Consider the following 17,986-nt stretch of genomic DNA (forward strand, 5'->3'; position numbering starts at 1 on the left):
GCGGCGGCGGACGGCGCGGAGCCCGGCCCGGGGCCCGGGGGGACTTGCGCGTGTGAACCGAGGACCCGCGCGCCGCCCGGCCTCTACCCCGCGGCCGCACGTGGGCGGGAGCGGCGGCCCGCGAGGAGCCCGAGGAGGAAGAGGAGGAGGGGACGGGGAGACCCGGGCAGCCCGAGAGAAGCCCCGCCCCGGCCGCCGAGCCCGGCGCGGCCGGGCGGGATGCCCCGCGGCCGCCGCACTTTGGCCCGAGCGCTGCGCTGAGCGGCCGGCCCAGCGGGCGCCATGGAGCAGTGGCGGCAGTGCGGCCGCTGGCTCATCGACTGCAAGGTCCTGCCGCCCAACCACCGGGTCGTGTGGCCCTCGGCCGTGGTCTTCGACCTGGCGCAGGCGCTGCGGGACGGGGTGCTCCTGTGCCAGCTGCTGCACAACCTCTCCCCCGGCTCCATCGACCTGAAGGACATCAACTTTCGGCCGCAGATGTCCCAGGTGAGGCTCGGGGCGCGCCGGGAGGGGTCCCGGTCCCGGGCGCGGGGACGCGCACCCGGAGGTCGCAGCCGCGGGCGGTTCCTGGGCAGTGGCTCCAGCGGCGGGGCTCGGGGGGCGTCGGGACGGGGAGCGGAGCGAGGGGCACGCCCCGGGCTTCGGAGCCCGCTCCTCCCAAGGGCGACCCCGGGAGGCGCGAAGTTGACCGAAGTCTCCGAAGCTGAGGGCGCGCCTCCGTCGCCCGCGGGCACTGCAACCCGGTGGGGCGCCCGCCACCGCCGCCCGCGCTCCCGGGCCACGGGGTCCTGCGAGTGTCCCCCCCACCCCGGGGAGCCCGCCGCGCCCGGGCCTCGTCCGGCGTCTCGTGGTTGGGCTCCGCAGGGGTGCTGGACACCCGGGAGGACGAGCAGGCGTGGCCGGGCCCCGCGCGGGGGGCGGGGCGGGGACCCCAGCCCGCGGGGCGCGGGGAGCGGGTGGGCCCAGGGCGCCGCCCCCTCGCCGGCCTCTGCCTCCTCCTGCACCACCGCCGGCTGGGAGGGCATCGGGCCCCCACGGGGTCCCCGCGCAACTTGGTGTGAAAGGAGTCCCCCATCACTTCCCCGGTTGGAGCCATCGGTGGGCACCCTCAAGGGTGGCCTTTGTCGTGGCCAAGGCCCGTGTGGCCGCTGGCTGGCAGGAAAATGTCTGCTCTGCCAGCAGGAGCTGCCTTTCTTGGCCCTTTAAAGGGAACTTGGCTGAGACTTAAGCAGAATCGTGGGCTTTCTTTCTGCCTTTCCTGGGGTGGTAGGACCCCCCCCCCAGCATGCTTTGAGGGGTCTCCAGGGGACCGGAGTGCCAGCCTGGGTCTGGCCAGTACTGCCCAGGAGCTACCTTCCCGCTGGCCCTGTATGTAGCCGGTTCCTCCATGGCCCAGGGCAAATCCAAGTGGACAAGGGCCATTCACAAGTGTGACATTGGAAAAGGGGCTGGGGTGAGTCACAGCTTTTCCAGGCTGGGCTTCATGGCCTCTGCCCTTTGGCTGTCACCGCCTTTCCAAGGAGGCTGGAGTACCCCCTTCCCTCCAAGGAGGAGGGGGAGTGTGGCCTCTGACAAAGAAGAGCCCTGAGGGGGCAGGGGGCCGCCCTTTCACTCAGTAATAGTAGCCCAGCACCGAGGAGGTGGACAGCCCAGGGAGGGAGCCCTGGTGGTGCCCTGCCTGCAGTCTCATCCATCCTCAGGGCTCCCCTGAAGCCAGCACCATCCTTAGGCTCTCTCAGTGCTAAGCAGCCCAAGGTCCTGGGGGCCCGGGCCCTGCTGCAGAGTGCTGTCCCAGATCCAGTCCCACCCTCTGTCCTCAGCCCCCCCAACAGGAGAAGAAGGGTTGCTGAGGGTAGAGCTGAGTGGGAGTGCCTCCCTTAGACTAACTGCAGGGGCTGCCCAGGCTTGCTGGCTCCTGGCAGATTTCCACCTAATTGGCAGGGTGACCAGGGCACAGGGCACAGCCTGGGGTGGGTGGGTCTACATAGCAGAGGCTGGGTCTGGTGGGCCACTGGGTCCTGGAGCTGCTCCTCCCCAGCTGTGGTTCTGGCAGGATGGGGGAGGAGGGGGTGTTGGCTGTGGCAGGTGGCTTGGCTCAGGCCCTGTGCTGGAAGTGCAGAGACTTCCTGGGGTCTTGGAGCCGTTGATGGGCAGCAGCACTGACGCCAGCGCAGCCCTTTTGAGCTCCCCTGCCCCAGTCTGGGTGATGAAGGGGTGTTAAGGGGGCTTAGTGGTAGGAGAACCGGGTGGGTGAGTGTCTGTGTGTCTTCATGGCCACATGCTCTCAGTGAAACAGGGCACTGTCACCTCCCAGGTAGGTGACCACCTTTGGGACTTCAGTTTCCCCATCTGTGTAATGGGGAAGTAATGGTAGCCACCTCATAGGCACATTGTGAGGATTCAAAGAGAATGTCCGTGGCGCGGTGCTGAATCAGCCGTAGCAATTTCAGGACAGTCATCTGGACACTGGGAATACCCGTCCTTGTAGGAAGATGTGGGCCGGTCTCCCAGACCTGCCATCTCATGGAGGGTGGGGCTGGTCGCACTGGTCTTTGTGTGGCTGTTGCAGGCGCAGGGATGGCTGCAGCTGCTCTGTGAACCTGGGTCACTGGGTCGGGAGCTAGACGTGACTCCATCTGTACATTCACAGTTAAAGAAACCATTGTCTTTACCACGAATGGCTGTGCAAGGTCTGGGAGAGGAACTTGATAGCCTCTCTGTGCGGTTGCTCTTTGTCATCCAGGATACATACAACCCTGGGGGGAGAGAAGGTGTCCTTTTGGTCCACGGTGGTTGGATCACTAGAAAAATCTTACCTGCCCCTCCTGTCTGGTCCTGCCCTGGGCTAGGCAGGATCCTGGAGGGATGTGCCATCCCTGTTTCACAACCGAGGCAGCGAAAGCTCAGAGAGGTTGAATGACTTGCCCCAGGCCGCACAGATGTGTGGCAAAGCAAACTCGAGCTTAGGTCTTCTGTCCAGGACTGTTTAAACAAATTATGGTTTCAAGACCTCCCTCGGCTATCTTGCTGACTTTCTGATGGATATTCCTGGCCTGTTTCTCAGGTGGTTCATGGCGTGTGCCTGTTTCCCTGGGTGGGTGGGCGGGGAGTGCGCGCCTGTTTCCTGGATGCTGGTGGTGTGGGCACGTCAGTCTCCAGTCCTGCTCAAAGGCCTCTGTGATGTCCCTTCTTTTCAGAATGCCACTCTGGCTTCTCATGGTAACATCATTTTTCAGAAGGTAATATTTGGAGTGTCCCTCCTCTTTGAGTTGATCTCAGCTGGATTATTGGCCCTAAAGGAGCTTAATAGCAATGTGCACTTATTGAGCATCTACTGTGTACAGAACCAGGTACTAGGAGGTATTCACAGAGAGGTCCAAGTTGCCTGTTTGTCCTGCCCTCCTGGAGCTGGCAGAGTATGCTTTATTTTTTTATTCAAAATGCCTGGAAGCCACCTTGGGTGTAATTAAACTAATTAGGTATGGCCACAATCTGCTGATCCTAGGAAGAGCTTGCATGTGGCTGGAGCAGCTTCGGTTGTGTGGTTCTGTGGTTGCTGATGCCAGCAGACAGCCCTCTCGTTTGGTCTGCAGTCTGAACCTTTAGGACACCACCCACCCTGCCTCGTGCCCACACCACCCTGGCAGGTGTCCTCCCGAGGTACAGATTGGGCAGCGGGCTGTAGGGACGCTGCACAGACAGGGCTCACCAGGGTTTTTCTCTCTCCGCCCACACCTCCAGCACGCCTTCTGGTGCTGGATGCTCCAGCCTGCTCCCCTTCCCCATGCTTTTTGTGTCAGTGTCCATTATGTGCTGTGCCCTTGCTGGAGGACCTCCCCTCCTCTGAGCCTGTTCTTGTAGGAGCTAGTCTAGAGGCCCCCTCCTCTGGGAAGCCTCCTCTGATTTCACTCTCTTTGATTCTTCCGGGGTGGCGAGCCTAGCCTTGGCCTCTGGTGTACATGCTATGTATCCCTAACCCTGAACTTCTCCCTCTTTGGTTCAATGTCCTTGCCACTTGGGAGCCATACTCTTGCTGGATAGGTTTCGAGTGATGGATGCCAGCACCGTGGGTGGTCATCTGTTTCCTTCAGACTGAGTCTTCATCTCTGGGTCCCTCAGGGCCCGGCATCCCTTGGTCCCTTTGCTCCTTGATGGCTTCGTGCCTTCTCTCTGCTGAGCCCTGTGCTGCTTGGCGAGGGGCCTGGGGCAGGCCGCGCACAGAAGCTTCCAGGTGAGCAGGGACCCACAGTGGATGTTGATGAGATGAGTTGCCTGTTGGCTGAAAAAGCGGCCTTCATGTGTCCAGACAATTCCCGAGTGCGAGCAGGAGGCTCCTTGGTTCCGAGGCCAAGGTTTGTGACACCGCGGCAGCTGGGAGCAGTGACAGGAGGGCTGATTCCAGTGGGAATAAGGAAGCCTTTTCTTTTCTTTTCTTTTCTTTTCTTTTCTTTTCTTTTCTTTTCTTTTCTTTTCTTTTCTTTTCTTTTCTTTTCTTTTCTTTTCTTTTCTTTTCTCTTCTCTTCTCTTTTCTTTTCTTCTTTTTTCGTTCTCTTTTCTGTTCTGTTCTTTTCCTTCTCTCCCTTCCCTTCCCTTCCCTTCCCTTCCCTTCCCTTCCCTTCCCTTCCCTTCCCTTCCCTTCCCTTCCCTTCCCTTCCCTTCCCTTCCCTTCCCTTCCCTTCCCTTCCCTTCCCCTCCCCTCCCCTCCCCTCCCCTCCCCTCCCCTCCCCTCCCCTCCCCTCCCCTCCCCTCCCCTCCCCTCCCCTCCCCTCCCCTCCCCTCCCCTTCCCTCCCCTTCTCCTTTCTTCTCTTCTCTTCTCTTCTCTTCTCTTCTCTTCTCTTCTCTTCTCTTCTCTTCTCTTCTCTTCTCTTCTCTTCTCTTCTCTTCTCCTCTTTCTTTTCTTTTTTCTTTTCTTTCTTTTTGGCAGATATATACTTTTTAATTTTGAAAATGTCTCAGACTTATGGCAAAGCTGTAAGTGCAGTGCACAGGACTTTTTCTTGACCCATGTGACCCATGTGATAGTAAGTTGGGGACTTGGTGCCCTATACCCCGTGTGTTTCCTATGACAAGGGCGATGTCTCCACACATCCAAACCCCAACACAGCTGAACCCCGACCCAGCAGCCGTAGTCCCGCCCCGCAGAAGCCTCTGGGCTCTCAGTACAGCCCTTTGCAGCAAAGGTTCACCCAAGGGCCTTGCGCTCTCTTCAGCCCTTCAGTCTGGGACAGTTCCTCAGCCTTTCCTGGATGTTCATGACCTTGACACTTTGAAGGTGGCAGAGTGTCCCTCCATTTGGGGTTTTGCGCCTGTAGTATTGGAGCAACTGTGATGCTCTGCTGCTGGCATCCTGTCTTGCAGGTGACGTGGTTTAGATTTGTCCCATCTCTGGGGATGCTGACTTTGCGCACTTGGTTAAGGTGGAGTTTGCTGGAAGTCTCTACTGTGAAGTTACTCTGATCCCCCTGTAGGTCACAGATGTTGTTGAGAAAGTTCTTTGAGACAATATAAATATCTAACCCTCCCTCCCTCTCCCCCAGTTTGGATTTTGGTTGCCTATTTTATTCCGTGGATTAGTGTCTATGACTCATCACTCATTGGGCTGCTCAAGTTGTCTTAGGTTTGACCGGTGGCAACTGCTTCAAGCGGCTTCTGTGTGTCTTTGATGTGTTCCCATCATTTTTTGAGCCCTGCCTTCCTTTCTGGCACAAAGTGCTCTAGGCTCCCCTTGTATTTGTCTTTGCCCCAGGCCAGGAATCAGCCGTTTGTCCAAGGAGCTCTGCTTCCAAAGTGACAGGAGTACTTAGAAGCCAAGATCTGGGTGCTGGTGTGCACACTGCTGCTGGGTGTCCCCGCTTCTAGGTGTGTCCGTGGTCAGACCTGGTTTGTGTCTGTGTGTCTGTGAGTACACACAGGTATCTGTGTATGTGACTGCAGACACATATATGCCCACATACAGTTATATTTGTATCAGTTTCTACCTATATTGGTGCTTCCAATGGAAATATGTGAGCCACATCTGTATTTTAAAACTTCTGGTGGTCGTATTACAAAAGTAAAAATAAGTATGCAACATTAATTTTAATAATACATTTTATTTTACCCATGTGCTCTCAACAGAGGGGTGGAAATCAGATCTCTGGGGGTGAAGAAGTTTATTCTTTTTATGCATAAAGCACAGATGTACACAGTACAGAACAGACAGTACATCTACGATATTAAAATTTCATGTGGGGAGGATGCTTAGGGAGAATACCTGGAAAAGCTCCTTGCGGGGGTGATAAGAAAAAAACCACACCGATTTCTCGGACATTAGCATTTCTACCTGGCACAGAGTGTGCGGAGGCAGCTGAGGAGTCCTGGGGAGCCAGGCTGCGGTGGGGGTGGGAGAGCAGAGGCTGGTGGTCCAGGGGCCTCGGCTTGGCTTCGGCATCGACTTGACTGGCTGGAGGGGCACTTGCAGAGCTGTGTGGAACAGGGTCCCAAGGCTTGTGGGTCTGGATTCACTTTCCAGGTCACAGGAGGGCGGCCCCTGGCGCTGGCGTGGAGTGAATTGGTTGCGTGGTGTGTGCTCACTGATTGCAAAGTCTGGCTTTAGCCTGGGCCTCGGGTGGAATAGAGGATGATGCTGTGTTCTTGGTGGAAAGCCATTGTGAAGGGTGATAGTCTGGGCCCGGAAATGGGCCATCTCAGTGCCGGCACTAGGGGTTCAGCTGGGCCTGGGCCTGGGGTGGGGGCTGAGCCTTGTTGGGAGCCTACCCCAGGGCCTCCTTTGAGCTCTTTCTTGCCATGAGGCCCAGGTGACCGAGGATGTCCCCTCCCTGGAGGAAACTCTTTCCTTCCAAAGAGGCGCTGGGTCCTGCACTGGGTCCTTCCTCCTGTGTTCAGGCTGCAGCTGTGGCCATGGCTGCTCGATTTTGAGGGGTGGGACGCCTGGGACAAGGCAGTGCTGGTGGGGCTGGTGCAGGGGTCCTGGGTTAGGCAGCTGCCCAGACTCCAGACCTGCAGCCCTGTGGCTGAGGCGCCAGGGTGGGCCTCCCTCTGCCTGCCCCTTGAACCCAGCTCCTTCTCCCCGCATCCCAGACGGTCTGTGTCGCAACGACTCAACTCTGGCCTCATAGTGAGAAAGCAGCCGTGGACGCCCTTGAGTGAATGAGCATGGCTGTGCCCCGGTACAATACGGAGAATGAAACTTGAATTTTATGTAACTTTTATGTCATGAAATACTGTTCTTTTTACCCCCCCCCCCAATTGTTTAAAAAGGTAAAAACCTGTCTTAGCCTATAAACTATACAAAGCCAGGGGACTGGCCTCACAGCCAGCAGTGGGCGGGCTCGCAGCTACTGGTCTGTGAAGGTGTGCTGGTCCCTGGGCTCCCCTCCCGGGTCCCATCTCAGTCTGCAGTTCTGTCCCCATTTGTATCCAGCGCCCGGAAATGTACAAGAGCAAAGCTTTCTCCTCTGCTTACCTGGTGCCAGAAAATGTGCCACCTGCATCCTAAGGCAGCTGCCTCCCTGTCCACCTGGGTGCCCAGCTGCAGCTCAGTGGTGCAGTGGGAAAGAGAGGGTGGGCTGCCAGGACCCCGGGGCTACCCTTCCCTCCTTCCCTAGCCCCTCCCGCTGGGAATTTGCCAGTCTGCCCCAGAGGCAGTGGTGTGGAGAATGGAGGACCCTGGGCCAGGGAGTGGAGGGCCCAGGGTTGGCAGATGGCAGCCCCGCCTCTTTCTCTCAGGGTGACCCGTGACACCAGCTGGAAGGGGTCACACTCTCCCTGCTGCTTCCTCTCCAGGAGCTCCTGGGCTGGCCAGGCAGGAGATGGGAGCAGATGCAGGGTTTGCTGTCCCGGCATTTGGGGCTGTGCTAGTTCTCAGGAGGTGCCGTCGTTTGGATCCCTGGGGGCAGGGTGACTGTAGAGGGCTTCAAGGTGGAGGTGATGCTTGAGCTAGCCTTGAAACTGGGTGCCTGTAGCTGCTGCAGGGACAGGGCTCTGGGGAGGCTCCTACTCTGCCCCCCTGGTATCCTAGATCACTGCTGCCTGGGCACACCCTGTCCTGGGAGGGTAGTTCCCTGACTGCCTGGCACGGGCACCTCCCTGGCCCTCAGGCCATGTGAGGCATCAAGTCGGGCTGTGCCCTGGTTAGTGGAGAGGTGACTGGGCCAGTCTGAGGTCACAACACTGCAGTCAACCTGGGCTCAGGAGCTGGCACTCCACACGTGGGTGTGATGAGCCCCAAGGCCAGAGAAGCTTTATGCCCAGCCAGGGCGAGCCCGCTCAGGGTCCTCTGAAACTCCTGCTCTCAGGGCCTCTCTGGTGGGCATCCTGTAGCTGCTACAACTGTTCTGTTTTCTGAATCCGAAAGAGAAAGGACAACAAACTCGAGGCGCAGCGGGAGGCGGGCCCGGCAGCCGGGACGGGGTAGGCAGCCCCCAGGTGAGGCTCCCTCCGCTGGCCACGGGTTTCCACAGGTCTTGCAAGTTTCCATGCTGCTAAAAACACAGTATTTCTGTTCTGTGGGCTTCGTTTGTTGGTCTTTGTAGTTTATCTAAGGATTACTATAATTATTTTTAACACACCTACCCACCCCTGAGCCAACGTAAACTTTGGGCCACAAATGCTTCTGCTGGTTTATTTCGTTGTATGTCTGGTTTCAGAGGCAGCATGCACACGGGGTGTCTGGTGAGAGTGGCCAGGCAGGCCGGGGGCACAGCTGCCCCCTGACCTCTGTTCCCTCCTTGGGGCTCCTTCATCTCTCAACCTTTCCAGGGCTGAGGACTTTGTAAAATGCCGCCATCACTGCCTCCCCAGTCACCTGACAAGTTCACCTCTTTCCTCGGGGCTTCGGCATCCATGGTAGGAGGTGTCTCCCCGAGTTGTGGAGGGTGGCAGGGTGGGTGTCAGGAGGATGGTACGGGCATGGACTTGTTCTGCAGTGGGCAGGTTTGGTTTCCGGATGTTTCTCTGCTCCACGCGCCTCCCCGGCCCACCCAGCCCTGCCTCTGCCTGTGCCCCCCAAAAACACAGGTTGGTTTCCCTGTTGCCACGTTTCCAGTTTTTGTTATTCGCATGATCGTCATATTTGTCTCCTAATTAGAGGATGCCGTCAGGGGAGGTGGTGCAGGCACCCTGCTGAGTGCAGGGTCCACCACGACCCCTGGGTGAGGGGATGCCACAGCCCCGCTGAGCCACCTGCAGGGCCACACAGCTCCTGAGAGGCTGAGCCTGCACTTGCCCTGCTTTCCTCACACCAGAGTTCCAAGTCCCATGTCCTCCCCTTGGAGGCTGGCAGATGGTTCTGGTCCCTCACATTCAGGACAACTACATCCTGAGACCCTCCTCCTTGCCCCTAAACTTCTTTGACTCTTGATTTGCCCCCTGCTCCAAAGTCTGGGGCACCTGTGCTCCCCTCCCCCAGCTTACCTGCTGCTGGGACAGGAGAGAAACCATCCAACAGTCATGTGGGTGAGAGACAGGACCCCTTTCAGGTCTGAGCTGTTTCATCCACAGGCCTGGCACGGACACTGGGCAACTGTCCCGATGCCACTGATCTCTCTGTGCCTAAAGCGCCTGTGGGCCTTGCTTGTTTCACCTGGAGCCCTGCCTGTGCATAGTCGTGTGGCAGGGCCACCGGGATACCTTCCGACTTCCCTCTCTCTCCAAGAGGGAGGCTTGAGCAGTGATGAGCCAGGATGTGGACTCCTCCGCTCCAGGCTCGACACTCAGCACCTTAACCAGGGGCCCAGGAGAGGGTCTCAGCTGAGGGGTCAGGAGAAAGGCCCCTCTGCTCCCTGCTGTGCAGAGCCGGCGCCTGATTCTGGGTCAGTGACGAAGGAACGTGAGATCTGGGGCCGTTTGCCTCCTGCCTGTGTCTCAGTGCCCCATCTGCAAAATGGGGACATCATTTCTGCTTGTGGTGCCTCCAAGGGTGGATGGGAGGAAGGCTCTTGGGGTGTCTGGATCCCCCTTGCAGGAGTGAATGACAAAGCCTTGTGCCATCAGGGCGTCAGCAGGGAGAGCGTGGAATTTGGGTGTAACTGCTCTTGTGGGAAGCAGCCTGGGCTCTGACTCTGGGGGTCTCTGTGCTCTGGGTGACAAGGCCCCGTCTCCTGGTGCTTCTTAAGGAGGGGTGTTTTCCCACGCCGCCGGGGAGTGCCATTGTCCCCGGGGACCAGCACGCAGAGGCAGCATCTGCGTTCAGTGAAATGTGGGTTTTCTGCTGTGTCTTTGGGAGAATCTCAGTTTCCCAACATGAGCTAATGACGTGTTGCTGCTGACACCTTCCCCACCCTGCTGCTCCCACGCCGACCGCACTCCGAGGGAGCCCTGCAGATGTCCCACTGCAGGGCCATGGGTGGGGGGCAGGCGTTTCCCGATGGCGTCATTAGCAGGAGCTGAGGGCTGGGCCATGGAGGGTAGGCGCCTTGTCTCGGAGTCAGTATATTCAGGCCGCAGCCCTCACCACCCACCGCTGTGTGTGTGTGTGTGTGTGTGTGTGTGTGTTTTCACGGTCTGGCTTACCTCTGCAGTGTGCTGTGTGGCCTGCTTCTCAGCTGCAGGATGGCATCTCACTTCTGGGACTAGGGCTGTGTGTGTGTGACAAGTCCAAGTGGACTCCGGGGTCAGGAGACCAGGTTCAGTGTTTGGTCTGCTGTGCCCCACACAGAGACTGCCCTCTCTGTGCCTGTCTGCATCTCTGATAAGGTGATGCCATCCACCTCCTCTGGGTAGTTTTGGGGCTGTGTCCACTCTCCTGAAGCAGCTGAGGGCTTGGTGGCGTTGCCCACAGAGCTCTGTCCGTCTGTCTGCTTGGGGAGCCCTGGCCGCCTCCCGGCCATGGGTCAGGACTCAGGTGTCTGCTGAACTGCAGGCTTTGTTGATGCCGGGGACCCATGGCCATGGCTCAGCCACACCCTAGACAGCTCTTCGGCCTCTGTCCTGCCCCCTCCCTCCTGCCTGGGCCTCTGGCTGGTGGTGGTTGTCTCCTTCCAGGTGGGAAATGGGCAGCCCAGGCAGGAGGCCAGAGTGCCATGGCCCCGTCTCCCCTTGCTCCGGCCCTCAACCTTTCTTTTGCTTTGCCATCTGGCGGCCCTGGGGAACTGCAGGCCGGCACCGGGGCTGCCTGTCAGTGGCAGCGGACATTGGATCTGGCCAGGACAGTTTCTCGTTCGAGGGCACTCAGCCCCCTCTGACGGTCCTTGGGAGTCACCTGTGTGTGCACTGTGCCTGCTCTGGGCTGCCCCCGGACTGCCTGGCGATGCTGAGATGGTCAGAATTAGTCACAGTGCTGGAGGCTCGTGGCCGTGGGTCCGGTCCCAGCACAGGGAATCCTGGGGGTAGGCACCACTGTCGCCCACTTGACAGCTTCGGAAACTGAGGCTCAGAGAGCACAGGGATTTGCCTGAGTTACCGGCGGGAGACGGAGGCAGCATTCTCTGCGACAGGGCGGGCGCCAGTGGGCTCCTAGGATGCAGGGTTTATATCCATGTGAACACTCCCGTCGGTAATTTCTGTGCTGGCAGCCACTCTTTTTTCTTAACTCATGTGTAATATAAATTTTTTTTCTCAAAAAAGGGAAGATAGAATTTTTGCACACCACTCCCTTCTCATGCAAATAAGCCCTGGGAGAAACTGGCCTGTCATCTCTTTGGGTGTATTTTGTGGTAATTTAGCTGCTTAAATGAAACATCTGTTAGCCAGCCAGGCCCAGGGAGAGCAGAGCGGCAGGTGGAACAAGAGTGCCCGGGCCTGGGCGGGTGTCTGTTCCTGGAGCACAGACTTGCCAGGCAGACCCACCCCTATGGGGGGATCACTGGGCACCAAGAGGCCATGCTGCCACCTGGGCTGTGGGAGCACTGGAGTGTTTGTACCTGCCCCCCTCAGGCCCCTGAGGACAGCAAGAACTTCCTTGGTCGAGGCTGGGCCAGTGGTGGGCGCCCCAGAATGGGAGGCACTCCGCCTTTCACTGCCACTGTTTGGGCTCCGCCATGGCCAGGGCTTAGGGGAGAAGCTGATTATGTCTTTACAGCCTACACATGTCCAAGGGACCCCAAAACCCAATCTGCCCTGCCATGGTGGTCAGGAGCCAGGTGGGGCTGGAGCTGCACTGTGGGCGTGGCTGTGTGTGTATCTGGACAAGCTGCTTCTTTTTTTATTTTTAAATATATTTTATTGATTTCAGAGAGAGGAAGGGAGAGGGGGAGAGAGAGAGAGAAACATCAATGATGAGACAGTCATTGATTGGTCACCTTCTGCACACCCCCTACTGGAGATCAAGCCCGCAATTGGGCATGTGCTCCGACCGGGAATCAAACCTCGATCTCCTGGATCATAGGCTGACGTTCAACCACTGAGCCATGCAGGCCGGGCTGGACGAGCTTCCTAATCACCCTCTTTCCACCCCTGCACTGCCCAGATCTCATTGGCTGCCCTGTGCAGTGGGCTGCGTGTGGTCGGTGTGGGCTGCAGTCCTTGGCTGCTACAGGCGCTGGAGTGTGTTAGCTGGTTTCCCATCCTTCACTTCGGAAACTGCTTTATGTGCATTCTCGGGACCTGGTAGGCACTGGTTTCTGAGTCACTGTGTGGTGTAAGGGGACCATGCTGGGACACAGGTGGCTCCTGTGGAGGACACCCGACCCCAGGGTCACTTCAGTTGTGGTCGGATTCTGGTGTGGGGGAGTCACCCCTTTCTTCAAGGGCCTTCCTTCCCTGCTGCCTTTTGGAGCTGCTGCTTTTAAGGTTGGCCAGGCCTCTCATCTCCCCCAGTGAGCCTTCCAGGATTTCACCAGCTCTTCCTGCAACTTCCACAGGTCATCTGGGAACATTTATTGAACAACTGCTCGGGCCAGGGAAAGATGGGTGAGGCCTGGCAACTCCTTCGAGGGATCCAGAGCCTAGGGTGGGGAGCAGAGGGTGCCCAGGACCTCTGGAGCAGCTGTCACTTCTAGGGGAGGTGACAGGAACTCAGAATCACCATTTTTCAAGGCTGTAGGGAACCAGGGTGATGGGGGCGCTTCCTCCTGGGGTGCCAAGGAGCCCGGGAAGTGGGTGGAGAGAACGCGATGTGCCTGGATGTGGCTTCGGGAAGTTCCAGTGCGGCCCCAGTACTGGGAGTGGATTGAGGGCAGGCCTGCAGCCCGGGAGTCCCGAGTCCGGAGGCCCGACAGGAAAGCTCATCAGGCCTGCACTGGGGGTGGAGTGGGGGGGGCTCGACGACCGCCTGCTCCAGGGGCTCACAGGAGGCCGGGTGATGAAGAGGGTGCCCCAATGTCGGCTGGGCAGTGGGGTGGATGGGGTGGCCACCCAGGGCAGCCCTGCTCTCCAGCAGTCCCGCGGAATCTGCCCCGACAGGCCCGGGTCGCTCCCCCACCCGCCGTTCTCCTCCTGGCTCGGGCTTCCTGCTGCTTTTCCGGCCCCTGCGGCTGACCCCGCCAGTGTCCAGGCTGGACGTGAGGCCTCGGGCAGGGCCGGTCCCCGAGACAAATTGGTGCGGGACCTCGTCCAGGCTTTCTCTTCCCCGGGCGAGTGTGTTCCCTCCCGAGCCGACAGGTTTACCTGCAGAAGCTCACACTTTATTGAATGGCAGCGAACAGTGTGAACCTTCCTCGGACGCTCGGGGCCGGCGTCGGGATCCGGCCTCGGGACCCAGCTCTCGGGGGAGGTCAGGCCCCAGTGCGTGTGATTCACCTCTCGTGACATGACAGTCTCCGTGGAGACCCAGCAAACTGCCTAAAAACCCACATACTTGTGTGTTATTTTAAAGTGGTTCTTGCTTGTGGAAAGAGTGGTTTTTCTTAAAAAGGGCCTTGCCTTCGATTGATTTCTTGGGGGCTACGTTATTGCTATTGATCCAGTAAAGCTTTAATCAGAAACAGCGGTGACGGGCGCTGTGGGGGGTAACTGGCACCTCCTCGATTTCTCAGCGATTGCTCAGCGAGGCGCATTGCTGTGACTCTGGGTGGCCGCACACGAGCCTCTCCTGGCCACCCCCCCCCCCCAGTTCAGAAGGTCACCAGGTTCTGCCCCTTCTTCCACCTGTTCCAGAATGGATCAGTTTTCCTGTCCTAATCTCTGACGTCAGGTGGGTCTCGGAGCCGTAAAATCTGGGTGTGTCGGAGTTTCTCGGGCAAGTGTTTTTCCTGGTGACACGTAAGACTAATTAGGTGGTGCCTTACACCTGACTGTGCCATCAGTGTCATGAAATGTAGCATTTTACACTCTTGTTTTTGACAGCTGCCTGCAGTCTGGGTGGTCCAGAGGGGACATCACCACCCCTCTGTGATTGGACACCCACAGCTCGCGTTTTAACAAAGCCTGCCCTGTTTACTTGCCCCGCCATAGGGATGGCCACTCAATGCTCCCTTCGGAAAGGCCTGGCCCAGCTGACTGACTTTGAGTGGGGTGGGGGGAGTTTCCAAGGCCAATCTGAGGCCAGGGCCCCTCCCTTGGTGAGCCTGGGTGCCCCTTGACCCTTACTGCTTACTGGTCCTCACGCCTGCCCTCTGACTCTTGGCACCTTGTAGGTCACCCTGGCCATGCTGGTTAGTTCTGGCCACTGGCTCTGCCGCGGGCTGGGGACCCTGATGGGTCAGTGGTTAACGAATACGCAGTGATGCTCTCTTCCCCCAGCTCCTGGTGCTGGGTCCTGATGTAGCTCGTCTCAAGGGAAGGGACCCCCTTCCCACGTACCCTGGGTCTGCAGGGTGGGTCTGCCATGGACTCAGGGAAGGGCCAGTCTTCTGTAGACAGTCCAGTCCCGCACCGTTTCCATCACCACTGGAAGGGCCTTTGCTCCAAAAAATAAATAGTCTCGCCTTTAAATAATTCACAGGGTTCTTGTCGGTGGGAATGATCAATACGAAAATGAAAGTGATGGTCGGTAAGCTGAACCCAGTAACATTCCTCAGTGACTGCAGTGGATGAAACAGCCACTCTCCGGGTGACACGGAGCCGTAAACTGTGCTCTGGAGGAGTAGACCTGATAGAATGAACGGCCACAAAGGAACCTCGGGAGGACAGGAAGGGGCCCTGGCCCGCAGAGTCAGACCCGCACTGTGTAATATCGAAGCGGAGATAACTTAACTAAAAGAAAGCTGGATGTTAGAACAGAAAAGTCAGCGTCAGACAACGATCTCTGCAGAACTGTTCCAGGCAGCCCCGGCCTAGCAGGGCTCATCCCAAATGGTGTTTGCAGCTGATGAGGCCACTGCCGAACTGTGGGTGTGCAGAAGCCCAGGCCCGGGGGCCTTGTAGGCGGGTGGGGGTGGGGTAGGGGGCTCTCCTGTCTGTGGGTGGAGAGGTGGAGCTGGAGGGAGGGCCAGGGCAGGTGTCCCAGGACACCCTGACCTGTGGACCCACCTGGCGGCCCAGGTGCCCAGGGGATGGTGAGTGAAGGGCCATTCAGAAGGGGATGTTCCGGGACCGAGCTGTCAGGAGATGGGGACGATGCTGGGGCCCTGCATGGACCCCTGAGGGATGAAGACTCAGGTGGGGTCTGCTGGGGGCTCCCCTTTCCCACTCTGGGCCTAGGGATGGGTGCAGAGCTGGGGTGGCTCAGCTCCCGCGACCTCTGAGCATCAGAGGCTGCCCTTCCACGCTGCCCTTCCACGCTGCTTCACACTCATTGATATGTGTGTCGATCCCTGAATGGCCTGTTCCCTGAGCAGCTTGGATGTGATCTGTCCGTGTTTCTTAAAGAGCGAGGTGCTGCTGGCGGAGAAGTTTCCCAAACTCTCCGGCGTGGGGATTGGAAACAGGAAATGAAACCCGTCGCCGGTCCTGTGGTCTGTGGGAACCAGCAGTCGGCTGCTGGGCCTGCCATGCCCTCTGGCCACTTCCCTCCCAGCCGGCCCTCTGGCTCCATGTCGGAAGGGGGAGGGCGGCTGGTGCAGACCCTTGAGCAGAAGAGCCTCGTGGCCCCTGCTGGAGTGTGGGTCCTGGGGAAGGGGCTGGTGCAGTTCCTCAGTGGCCCCCGTCCCAGGTCCCCTAAGGCCTGGCCAGAGTAGACAGGGGATTCCAGGTCTTTCATGGGGTCTGTGGCCCCGGACACCAGCATTCCCGGACCCTGGTTCCAACAGAGGAACCCCAGGCCACCTCTGGACGCAAAGCCATGTAGTGGAGGGCCATTTTCTCTGTTAAAGCACTGTACTGCCCTTTGCTGCCCTGGGCTCCTCGGCCACGGAGACCCTCAGCCCTCACTGTACCAGACTCAGTCCTGGGCCCCGCCTGTCTGGAAAGCACCTTCGAGAAGGATTGGGAGGGGCATGTGGATGTGGCTGCTGGGGTGGCCAGATGGATTAGTGATGTCTGTCAAATGTGGGTGATGGCAGGAGATATTCTGCTTTTCTGCCCTTCTTGGTGGGCATCTGTGGTCAGCCTTGGAGCCTGCTGGGCTACCCCGTGGGACTGAACCCCTCCTCTGAACACCTGCCTCCTGTTTCCCCTCCTCTGCTCCCCCAAGGCCAGCTGCAGCAGTCTCTCAGTGGACCTCCCCTGCTCTGTGCCCCAGCTCTGCTCCCATCCCCTTGGTGCTGGCTCTGGGGTTTCATTCCCTGGACTGGCAGTGGGGGCTCCGCTCAGTGCCACCAATGAGAAGCCCGTCTTCCCCAAGGAGCAGTGGCTAGCTACCCTCCTATCTCCCTGGGTCTGGGACCCCCTCTCTGTGGATCTGGCACCCCCTGTTTTTAGGGTCCAGGACCCCCTCTCCCTGGGTCCGGGATGCCTTTGCTGAACAGAAGGTGCTGTAGTGTCAGGTGGACAGTGCTGCACACCTGGCTGTGGATCTTCCTGCAAACCAGAGAGGAAGCCCCGCCCTCACCTGGCCCCCCCTTCTCTGCCCGTGGGCTGTAGCCCTCTCCTCTGAAGAGGAAACTAGTGCCCGAACTTCCCCTTTCCTTTGTCAGATTGGTGCTTGGTTCCCTGGCTTGAGGAAGTAATTGGCATTGCTCTGAAGTGGGGGCAGGATGTGGGGTGAAGCTTCGTGGAGCCATTCTCCCGCGCTCGGGGGGCGCCTCCCACACACCCCAGGGCTGCCTTGGGCTTTGTCCAGTGGTGGAGGCCTCTCCAGGGACCAGGGGGAGGCAGGGAAGTAAGTCCTCAGTCCCTTGTGATTTAGAATCTAAACTGCGATGATGAAATTCCCCACAGACCAGAACATTCTCAGCTCTGAGCTCCCCACCAGTGGTGTTGGCCTTGAGCAGACAGGATCTACCCTAGAGACCTCAGAATACGTGGGCCCCCACCCCATTCCTGGGATTCTTCCCTGTGATAATGGAGCAGTGAGCAATAACCCTGCAGAGGAGTGTCTACAAGTGATGGCCCAGAGGTTGGGGCACTATGCCGCCCCCCCCCCCCAATACCCTGGAGTGGCCCTAACAAAGTGCTACAACAGAAATTTATTCTCTTGCAGTTCTGGAGGCCGGAGGTCTGAAATCCAGACCTCACTTCCTCCAGAGGCTCTATTGGAGGGACCCTCTTGCGTTCCTTGGCTTGTGGCCACATCACTCCATTTCTGCTCTGTCTTCGAGTGGCCTCTTCCACAGCGTCTCTCTCCTCTTTTGTCTTTTAAAAAGACACTGCTCATTGGATGTCGGGCCCATCCTAACCCAGGATGATTCCATCGTGAGGTCTTTATCTTAATTACATCTGCAAAGACTTTTACTCCGTTAAGATCAGATTCTGAAGTTCCAGGAATGATGATGTGGACATATCTTTGGGTTTTCCTGAGGTGGGGGCGGAGGGGTGTGTGCACAATTTAACCCAGTGCATCCTGCTTTCTCTTCTGTCCTGACATTCTTGGGTACTTGGTGCCTACTAGCTGGCCTTGGGTTTCTGGTGAGGAGGGGGTGTGGCAGTTCAGGCCCCGCTGGGTGGCTGAGCTAGAGGATGAACGTGACAGGGGTGTGGTGAGGTGGGGATTGAGTGGTGGGTGCCCCCAGGAGTGGAGAGGTCTCAGGGAGTAGGTTGCATGTCACTGTGGGCAGGAGGTAGAGAAGG

General features: G+C 58.5%; 1 protein-coding gene across 2 annotated transcripts in view; it reads left to right on the top strand.

Annotated features, from left to right (window-relative positions):
- Positions 1-219: 219 nt before the first annotated feature.
- VAV2 (vav guanine nucleotide exchange factor 2) overlaps positions 220-17,986 on the top strand; it is a 113,563-nt gene continuing 95,796 nt past the window's right edge. For both annotated transcript variants that reach the window (XM_087822970.1, XM_087822972.1), the window contains exon 1: positions 220-486. In XM_087822970.1, the coding sequence (XP_087679096.1) occupies positions 283-486 (204 nt within the window). In that variant the 5' untranslated portion in view covers positions 220-282. The remainder of the gene's footprint in view (positions 487-17,986) is intronic.

Source organism: Miniopterus natalensis, chromosome 12 (genome assembly GCF_054644295.1).
Source record: "Miniopterus natalensis isolate mMinNat1 chromosome 12, mMinNat1.hap1, whole genome shotgun sequence".
Taxonomy (NCBI): domain Eukaryota; kingdom Metazoa; phylum Chordata; class Mammalia; order Chiroptera; family Miniopteridae; genus Miniopterus; species Miniopterus natalensis.